The sequence below is a fragment of the Nipponia nippon genome, unplaced genomic scaffold (assembly GCF_047370975.1).
Source record: "Nipponia nippon isolate SJK-2023a ecotype South Korea unplaced genomic scaffold, ASM4737097v1 scaffold_72, whole genome shotgun sequence".
Lineage (NCBI taxonomy): Eukaryota > Metazoa > Chordata > Aves > Pelecaniformes > Threskiornithidae > Nipponia > Nipponia nippon.
This window is the reverse complement of record NW_028262394.1, coordinates 267,501-277,500: the sequence shown is the minus strand read 5'-3', so window position 1 is coordinate 277,500 and position 10,000 is coordinate 267,501. Positions and strand designations below refer to the sequence as shown.

The 10,000-nt window shown below is 73.8% G+C and overlaps 1 protein-coding gene across 1 annotated transcript in view; it reads left to right on the top strand.

Moving 5' to 3' along the window:
- Nucleotides 1–3,850: 3,850 nt before the first annotated feature.
- LOC148050716 (uncharacterized) overlaps nucleotides 3,851–10,000 on the top strand; it is a 6,301-nt gene continuing 151 nt past the window's right edge. Inside the window, exons 1-3 of the mRNA XM_087741084.1 lie at nucleotides 3,851–3,943; nucleotides 7,445–7,712; nucleotides 8,974–10,000. The exon at nucleotides 8,974–10,000 is cut by the window's right edge and continues 151 nt beyond it. Of these exons, the coding sequence (XP_087597210.1) occupies nucleotides 3,851–3,943; nucleotides 7,445–7,712; nucleotides 8,974–9,665 (1,053 nt within the window). The 3' untranslated portion in view covers nucleotides 9,666–10,000. The remainder of the gene's footprint in view (nucleotides 3,944–7,444; nucleotides 7,713–8,973) is intronic.

Below are 10,000 nucleotides of genomic sequence, written 5' to 3'. Positions count from 1 at the left end.
GGCGGCTCGCTCTGCAGCAGGCGGAGGTGCGGCGCCAGAGGCCAACGCAACCAGCGGCGGACAGCGGCGGTGGGGGACGCCCCCCTGCCACCCGCGACACGCCGCGGGGCCCACCCTCGCCTGGGTGGCCCCGCTGCTCGCTTTCTTTCCCCGGTTTCTCGCCTCGACCGCCCCGCCGCCCAGCGCTGCTCGCGGCCGGCACCCACGGGCACCCGGACCGAGGCCGGCACCGGCGCCTCGCGTGGTTTAGGACACCTGAGGGCTCGCGGGGCCACGCGGCCGTCACACAGCCCAGTTCGGTAAGGAAGCCCGAGGACCCCCCCCTTTCCTCGGGGGTGGGGGGGAAGGAAGGCAACACCTCGCATGCGACGGGAAGCGAATTGGAAAGGAGACCACCCTGCCTGAACACCGGACACTGCCGTGGCACCCTATTACGGGGAGCACGGAAGAGCCGGCCCGCCGGGGGCCCTCTCCGACGCGACCCGAAAGGCCTCATCGATCAGTGAAAGGAAAGAAAGGAGAAAAAGGAGCGGAGGCCCCACGGCCAAGGTTCCTGGGACAGCGACGGCCGCACGCGCCCTCCACCACCCGGGGGTGGGCGGCGGACGCGGGGCTCTGCGTGCGAGCGAGCAGGCAACGTCCGCGAGAGGTGCTCCGACGGCCTGAACACCGGCAGAGCCGGCCCGCCGCGGAGCCTCTCCGACGCGCCTGGGGACGCCTCAGCGGGCGCTGCCTGGGGGTCTGGATCGGCAAAATGGGGGAGCGGGAGGTGCCGCCGGCCACCCGCTCGGGACAACGATTCCCTTTCACTGAGGTCAACGGGACCGGGAGAAGGCTGCGGCTAGCTCGAGTCCCCCGGTCTTCCAGCGTTCGAGAGTGCCGGCGACCGCCGCCGGCCGCCGGTCTTTTGCCCAGCCCGCGGGGAACCGCTTCCCCCGGGGAGAAGACTAACGACGCCAGGAAGGCTTGACACCCGCCCCGGGCCGTCTGGCTTTCGGCTGCCGGCCACCGCGACCGGCCGCCGCTCTCCGCGCCCGCTTCGCGGGCTCCGGCTTAGGGCCGGCGGAAAGAGAGAAAAGGACGAGGCGCCGCCACCTCGGCCCGTGCTAAACGCAGTCCCTTCACCGAGCCCTCCCGGCGCTCAGGGCCGGCCGCACACCACGGGCCGCCCCGCGTACGGTCTCGCGCCGGCAAAACGAGGGCGAGGCGCCGCCGCCTACGCCCGCGCCGTCATCGGGCTCTCGGGGGCCGGGGAAAGCCGCGGCAGGCTCGAAACCTCCCCGGCCGTCTGCGTTCGGCTGCCGGCCACCGCGACCGGCCGCCGCTCTCTGGCGCCCGCCTCGCGGGCTCCGGCTTAGGGCCGGAGAAAAAGGGCGAGGTGTGCCGCCAACCTCGCCCGTGCCACAGGCACTGGGCCCTCCGGAGCCAGGGCAAGCCGCGGCAGGCTCGAAACCCCCGGCCGTCTGCCTCTGGCGTCTGCCGGCAGTAACCTCGCGCCGTCATCGGCCCCCTCCGGGACCGGGGAGGAGAAACCGCCGCAGAGGCTGGACCCCCCTTTTCTTCCCCGGCCTTGCGCGTTCGAGAGTGCCGGCGACCGCCGCCGGCCGCCGGTCTTTTGCCCAGCCCGCGGGGAACCGCTTCCCCCGGGGAGAAGACTAACGACGCCAGGAAGGCTTGACACCCGCCCCGGGCCGTCTGGCTTTCGGCTGCCGGCCACCGCGACCGGCCGCCGCTCTCCGCGCCCGCTTCGCGGGCTCCGGCTTAGGGCCGGCGGAAAGAGAGAAAAGGACGAGGCGCCGCCACCTCGGCCCGTGCTAAACGCAGTCCCTTCACCGAGCCCTCCCGGCGCTCAGGGCCGGCCGCACACCACGGGCCGCCCCGCGTACGGTCTCGCGCCGGCAAAACGAGGGCGAGGCGCCGCCGCCTACGCCCGCGCCGTCATCGGGCTCTCGGGGGCCGGGGAAAGCCGCGGCAGGCTCGAAACCTCCCCCGGCCGTCTGCGTTCGGCTGCCGGCCACCGCGACCGGCCGCCGCTCTCTGGCGCCCGCCTCGCGGGCTCCGGCTTAGGGCCGGAGAAAAAGGGCGAGGTGTGCCGCCAACCTCGCCCGTGCCACAGGCACTGGGCCCTCCGGAGCCAGGGCAAGCCGCGGCAGGCTCGAAACCCCCGGCCGTCTGCCTCTGGCGTCTGCCGGCAGTAACCTCGCGCCGTCATCGGCCCCCTCCGGGACCGGGGAAGAGAAACCGCCGCAGAGGCTGGACCCCCTTTTCTTCCCCGGCCTTGCGCGTTCGAGAGTGCCGGCGACCGCCGCCGGCCGCCGGTCTTTTGCCCAGCCCGCGGGGAACCGCTTCCCCCGGGGAGAAGACTAACGACGCCAGGAAGGCTTGACACCCGCCCCGGGCCGTCTGGCTTTCGGCTGCCGGCCACCGCGACCGGCCGCCGCTCTCCGCGCCCGCTTCGCGGGCTCCGGCTTAGGGCCGGCGGAAAGAGAGAAAAGGACGAGGCGCCGCCACCTCGGCCCGTGCTAAACGCAGTCCCTTCACCGAGCCCTCCCGGCGCTCAGGGCCGGCCGCACACCACGGGCCGCCCCGCGTACGGTCTCGCGCCGGCAAAACGAGGGCGAGGCGCCGCCGCCTACGCCCGCGCCGTCATCGGGCTCTCGGGGGCCGGGGAAAGCCGCGGCAGGCTCGAAACCTCCCCGGCCGTCTGCGTTCGGCTGCCGGCCACCGCGACCGGCCGCCGCTCTCTGGCGCCCGCCTCGCGGGCTCCGGCTTAGGGCCGGAGAAAAAGGGCGAGGTGTGCCGCCAACCTCGCCCGTGCCACAGGCACTGGGCCCTCCGGAGCCAGGGCAAGCCGCGGCAGGCTCGAAACCCCCCGGCCGTCTGCCTCTGGCATCTGCCGGCAGTAACCTCGCGCCGTCATCGGGCCGCCTCCGGGACCGGGGAAGAGAAACCGCCGCAGAGGCTGGACCCCCTTTTCTTCCCCGGCCTTGCGCGTTCGAGAGTGCCGGCGACCGCCGCCGGCCGCCGGTCTTTTGCCCAGCCCGCGGGGAACCGCTTCCCCCGGGGAGAAGACTAACGACGCCAGGAAGGCTTGACACCCGCCCCGGGCCGTCTGGCTTTCGGCTGCCGGCCACCGCGACCGGCCGCCGCTCTCCGCGCCCGCTTCGCGGGCTCCGGCTTAGGGCCGGCGGAAAGAGAGAAAAGGACGAGGCGCCGCCACCTCGGCCCGTGCTAAACGCAGTCCCTTCACCGAGCCCTCCCGGCGCTCAGGGCCGGCCGCACACCACGGGCCGCCCCGCGTACGGTCTCGCGCCGGCAAAACGAGGGCGAGGCGCCGCCGCCTACGCCCGCGCCGTCATCGGGCTCTCGGGGGCCGGGGAAAGCCGCGGCAGGCTCGAAACCTCCCCCGGCCGTCTGCGTTCGGCTGCCGGCCACCGCGACCGGCCGCCGCTCTCTGGCGCCCGCCTCGCGGGCTCCGGCTTAGGGCCGGAGAAAAAGGGCGAGGTGTGCCGCCAACCTCGCCCGTGCCACAGGCACTGGGCCCTCCGGAGCCAGGGCAAGCCGCGGCAGGCTCGAAACCCCCGGCCGTCTGCCTCTGGCGTCTGCCGGCAGTAACCTCGCGCCGTCATCGGGCCGCCTCCGGGACCGGGGAAGAGAAACCGCCGCAGAGGCTGGACCCCCTTTTCTTCCCCGGCCTTGCGCGTTCGAGAGTGCCGGCGACCGCCGCTGGCCGCCGGTCTTTGCCCTTGGATCCCCGCACAGGGGTCTCTGCCGTTCCCTCTCGTGCCGCTCTGCCAACGGCCGCGCGATACCCCTGCTACGGAAACGACTCACCGCTCGCTCCTATAGTATGGGCCGGTACGTCGCCGCCCCCGGAAAGAACCAAGACGGCCGTCTCCGCCCACGGGGGAGGCGCGCCAGCGACGCCGACTTCTACGATGACGTAACTGGAGGCAGCAAACAGCAGCGACCCCTTCGGCAGCTCCGAGGAGCGGAGCGGACAACAGGTCTACCCCTCAGCCCCGCCCGGAAATGCGACTAAGTCCCGCCGGAGCCGGGTAGACCTGGCCGCCCTGTCCGACGGACGCTCCGGCAGCGACAGGCCGGGGTCGCCGGCCGCCACTGGCGGCCGACCCGGGCTCCCGGAGCCGGGTAGACCTGGCAGCCGCCTCCGGCTCCGGAGCCGGGTAGACCTGGCGGCCGCCGCCGGCTCCGGAGCCGGGTAGACCTGGCGGCCGCCGCGCGCGCCGGAGCCGGGTAGACCTGGCAGCCGCCTCCGGTGCCGGAGCCGGGTAGACCTGGCAGCCGCCGCCGGCTCCGGAGCCGGGTAGACCTGGCAGCCGCCGCCGGCTCCGGAGCCGGGTAGACCTGGCAGCCGCCGCCGGCTCCGGAGCCGGGTAGACCTGGCGGCCGCCGCGCGCGCCGGAGCCGGGTAGACCTGGCAGCCGCCGCCGGCTCCGGAGCCGGGTAGACCTGGCAGCCGGCTCCGGTGCCGGAGCCGGGTAGACCTGGCAGCCGCCGCCGGCTCCGGAGCCGGGTAGACCTGGCAGCCGCCGCCGGCTCCGGAGCCGGGTAGACCCGGCAGCCGCCGCCGGCTCCGGAGCCGGGTAGACCTGGCAGCCGCCGCCGGCTCCGGAGCCGGGTAGACCTGGCGGCCGCCGCGCGCGCCGGAGCCGGGTAGACCTGGCAGCCGCCTCCGGTGCCGGAGCCGGGTAGACCTGGCAGCCGCCGCCGGCTCCGGAGCCGGGTAGACCTGGCAGCCGCCGCCGGTGCCGGAGCCGGGTAGACCTGGCGGCCGCCGCGCGCGCCGGAGCCGGGTAGACCTGGCAGCCGCCGCCGGCTCCGGAGCCGGGTAGACCTGGCAGCCGGCTCCGGTGCCGGAGCCGGGTAGACCTGGCAGCCGCCGCCGGCTCCGGAGCCGGGTAGACCTGGCAGCCGCCGCCGGCTCCGGAGCCGGGTAGACCTGGCGGCCGCCGCCGGCTCCGGAGCCGGGTAGACCTGGCAGCCGCCGCCGTCTCCGGAGCCGGGTAGACCTGGCGGCCGCCGCCGGCTCCGGAGCCGGGTAGACCTGGCAGGCGGCTCCGGTGCCGGAGCCGGGTAGACCTGGCAGCCGCCGCCGGCTCCGGAGCCGGGTAGACCTGGCAGCCGCCGCCGTCTCCGGAGCCGGGTAGACCTGGCGGCCGCCGCCGGCTCCGGAGCCGGGTAGACCTGGCGGCCGCCGCGCGCGCCGGAGCCGGGTAGACCTGGCAGCCGCCGCCGGCTCCGGAGCCGGGTAGACCTGGCAGCCGGCTCCGGTGCCGGAGCCGGGTAGACCTGGCAGCCGCCGCCGGCTCCGGAGCCGGGTAGACCTGGCAGCCGCCGCCGGCTCCGGAGCCGGGTAGACCTGGCGGCCGCCGCCGGCTCCGGGGCCGGGTAGACCTGGCAGCCGCCGCGCGCGCCGGAGCCGGGTAGACCTGGCAGCCGCCGCCGGCTCCGGAGCCGGGTAGACCTGGCGGCCGCCGCGCGCGCCGGAGCCGGGTAGACCTGGCAGCCGCCTCCGGTGCCGGAGCCGGGTAGACCTGGCGGCCGCCGCGCGCGCCGGAGCCGGGTAGACCTGGCAGCCGCCTCCGGTGCCGGAGCCGGGTAGACCTGGCAGCCGCCGCCGGCTCCGGAGCCGGGTAGACCTGGCAGCCGCCGCCGGCTCCGGAGCCGGGTAGACCTGGCAGCCGCCGCCGGCTCCGGAGCCGGGTAGACCTGGCAGCCGCCGCCGGCCCCGGAGCCGGGTAGACCTGGCAGCCGCCGCCGGCTCCGGAGCCGGGTAGACCTGGCAGCCGCCGCCGTCTCCGGAGCCGGGTAGACCTGGCGGCCGCCGCGCGCGCCGGAGCCGGGTAGACCTGGCAGCCGCCGCCGGCTCCGGAGCCGGGTAGACCTGGCAGGCGGCTCCGGTGCCGGAGCCGGGTAGACCTGGCAGCCGCCTCCGGCTCCGGAGCCGGGTAGACCTGGCGGCCGCCGCCGGCTCCGGAGCCGGGTAGACCTGGCGGCCGCCGCCGGCTCCGGGGCCGGGTAGACCTGGCAGCCGCCGCGCGCGCCGGAGCCGGGTAGACCTGGCAGCCGCCGCCGGCTCCGGAGCCGGGTAGACCTGGCGGCCGCCGCGCGCGCCGGAGCCGGGTAGACCTGGCAGCCGCCTCCGGTGCCGGAGCCGGGTAGACCTGGCGGCCGCCGCGCGCGCCGGAGCCGGGTAGACCTGGCAGCCGCCTCCGGTGCCGGAGCCGGGTAGACCTGGCAGCCGCCGCCGGCTCCGGAGCCGGGTAGACCTGGCAGCCGCCGCCGGCTCCGGAGCCGGGTAGACCTGGCAGCCGCCGCCGGCTCCGGAGCCGGGTAGACCTGGCAGCCGCCGCCGGCCCCGGAGCCGGGTAGACCTGGCAGCCGCCGCCGGCTCCGGAGCCGGGTAGACCTGGCAGCCGCCGCCGTCTCCGGAGCCGGGTAGACCTGGCGGCCGCCGCGCGCGCCGGAGCCGGGTAGACCTGGCAGCCGCCGCCGGCTCCGGAGCCGGGTAGACCTGGCAGGCGGCTCCGGTGCCGGAGCCGGGTAGACCTGGCAGCCGCCTCCGGCTCCGGAGCCGGGTAGACCTGGCGGCCGCCGCCGGCTCCGGAGCCGGCTCGACCGGGCAACTGCCGCCGACCGCGGAGCCAGGTAGACCTGTCGGGCCCCGAGGAGCCGGGTAGACCTGCCGGCCGCTCTGTGCTCCGGAGCCGGCTGGGCCGTGTGACACGGTTCTGCCGGCCGGGGTGGGCTCCGGGGGGGGCGGCGGCGGAGGCGGGGGGGGTGGGTGGGGGGGGTGGTAGTGGTGGTGATGGGGGTGCAGTTTTTCGATATTTAAGCGAATCCGGTACAGAGGCCACCCTCTCCCGGTTCTGCCGGCCGGGGAGGGGCGGGTCACGCAAGACTCGCTTGATCTTCTTCGCTTTCGAGATTAAACGTCGATAAAATATTAATAAACAATTTTTAAAAATTTTTATTTCTTTTTTTTTCTTTTTGTTTTTTTTTAGAGGCGGCGGTCCCCGTGACGAGCCGCCCGCCTCCCCGGCATGTGTTTGCCGTCCGCCGGGAGGCTTCAGGACCCCGGGCGCCCATAGCCGGGTCCGGGTCCCGGCGCTGCCGGGCGCTCGGCGGCTTTTGGTTTCGGTTTCACGGTGTGGGTTTTGGGGGGGGGTGTGGGGGGGTGGGGGGTGTGTGTGTGGATGTGCGTTTTGTTCCTTTTTTTTCCCCCCGCTTGCCATCGTTTTATTTTACTTTGACTTTTTACAATAAAATAAATAGCTTAAAACACACATCTGCGATCCTGCGGACGCCCCCGCCCCCCGCGACATACGCGTCTCAGCCAGCCGAGACACACACACCCCCACACACCCCCCCCCCACGGGCGCCCCCCCCCCCCCCCCCCCCCGGCCCCCCCAGCACATAGCCCGCGCGCGCGCGTGGTCCCCCTCCCTCCCTCCCTCCCTCCCTCCCTGCGCTGCAGTTGCAGACCCGCAGCCTGGTAGGCGCGGCCCCTCCCCGACCCCAGACTCTCCGGCGCCCCGGAGCAGCAGGGGTGGGGGCGTGGTCCCCCCGTTGCCCGGCAACCGGGCCCCCGCCCGCAGGGAAAGGACAGCGGTTCCCGCCGCGCCAACGGTCCCGCTCTCAGACGCGGCGGCGGCAGCGGCAGGGAAGGGAGGCTGGCGCAGAGGCAGGTGAGAGCGGTCGGCGAGCAGGCAGGGAGCCTGGCGCAGAGGTAGGCTGGGGCGGGGGGGGGGGGGGCCCTGTGTCTCTTTTCGGAGAAGATTGCTGTTTGGGTGGGTTAGGTTTTTTTTTCCTTCCCTTTTGTGTTTTTTCTCCTCAACCACCCAACACACCACACCACACACACCACACGCACCCCAGCCCCCCCACCCCCACCCCCACCTTGGCGTTCGCTCGGTTTTCCGCCCGCGGGGGGGGGGCGGGCAGGCGCGCAGCAGTGCGAGTGACTGAGTGAGTGGGAGAGAAAGGCGGCAGCCGGGGCACGGGCACGGCAGGGTAGCGACTCGGCAGCCGGGGTGAGAGACCGCACGCCACCGGGACTCCCCTCTGCCGCCCGGGCACGGAGCCGGCAGGAATGCCGCCGGGTCCTAAAGTCTCCCGCCTGCCTTCCCCGGGGCGGCAAACCTGCCGGAGGAAGGCGCGGGGGTGGGGGGGGCGCTAGCGGGGAGGGGGGGGGGGGCGGTGGGGGGGCGCCGCCGCGCTCGCCGCGAACCACGTGGCGGATGGCGGGGGGGGGGGCGGCGGTGCGCTAGCGGGGGAGTGGGGGGGGCGGTGCGGGGGGCCGCCGCGCTCGTCGCGAACCACGTGGCGGATGGGGGGGGGGGGCGGCGGTGCGGTAGCGGGGGAGTGGGGGGGGCGGTGGGGGGGCCGCCGCGCTCGTCGCGAACCACGTGGCGGATGGGGGGGGGGGCGGCGGTGCGGTAGCGGGGGAGTGGGGGGGCGGTGGGGGGGGCCGCCGCGCTCGCCGCGAACCACGTGGCGGATGGGGGGGGGCGGCGGTGCGGTAGCGGGGGAGTGGGGGGGCGGTGGGGGGGCCGCCGCCGCGCTCGCCGCAAACCACGTGGCGGATGGGGGGGGGGCGGCGGTGCGGTAGCGGGGGAGTGGGGGGGGGGGGCGGTGGGGGGGCCGTCGCGCTCGCCGCGAAGCACGTAGCGGGGGGGGGGGGGGGGCACGACAACGTCAGTGGGAGACGCACACGCGCGCACGCGCTCCGCGTGCCTACGCGCGCCCGCCCGGGCGGGCGCGTGCTCGCCCATGCGCGTGGAGCGGCGGGCTTGGGGTTCGGGCCGGGGGTTTACGTTTGCGGGCGCGTGCGCGACGCGGCCGGCGGGGGGCTCGGGCCGGGGGCCCGTTTAGTTTGGGGTGCGCGCACGCAGGAAGAAACGGAAAAGATTCGTGAGGCTGTCGATAACGCCGCCTTCTCTGTTACAGCCCGCGTTGCCGGCGGTGTCGGTGTCCGGCCCGCGCCCTTGCCGGTCGAAGCCGTCCCTGGGAAAGCAGCCGCCGCCTGCCTCGGCCTGGGGCAGAGACCTGGGTCCCCAGGGCCGGTCTCCAGCGACCGTGCGGCAGGGCCCCGGCCAGGGCCGGCGGAGAGAGAGGCGGGCCGCGCTTCTAACAGACGGCCGTCGGCATTTCCGCCGCCGGCGGGATGCGTTGGAGCGGTGAGTCCCACCGAGAGGACGGGCCCGGCGGCCTTAGGCGAGGGGGGACCGCTGCTTTGCCGGCGGCGGGGAGACGGCCCGGGGCGTTCCCGATCGGCCGGCACGGCGGCCGCGAGAGCGCCTCGTCTCCGAGGACGCTCGGCGAAGTCGGCCTGGGCCACGGGGACCGTTTGTCGGGCAAGCGGCCGGCCAGGACTCTCTTCAGAGGCCTGCGAGACCGCCGTCCCTCGGAGGCCCGGCCGCGTCCCCAGAGAGGCCTTCTCGGGGACGGAGGCCCGTCCCGGGAATCGCGGCGCCGGCTGGGCTGGGCTGGGCTGGGCTGGAGCGGGCGAGAGGCCCGTCCGGCCGACGAGTGACGGCCCGTGCTTTTTCTCCGCTCCGGCCAGGTCTCGAGGCGACGTGGAAGGGGCATGCCGCCCCAGGCCGAAAGCAGCTTCGCCCGGAGCCCGGCGCCGTTCTTAAGAAGGATTCGGCCTAGTCATGACGCGCAAGCAATCGACATCGTTACGGAGCTCCAAACTAAAAAATAAAAAAAAAAAAGCGACCGGAAATTATGCCAATGTAAGTCAATAATAAAAACTCTACCGCACCATGAACTCGGTTAGTAGTAACAGTGACATTACTGGCGTTAAGGACTTACTGTTACTCGGAAAATATCATCGCGAACGTTATTTATTACTATTATGATGATGATTATTAGCGTTAGCCTTAGCGTTGTCGTCGTCATTGCTAAAATATTAATCTAAATATATAACGCTAATCTTTATGTTAATATTTTTATATTAAAAGGCAATAAA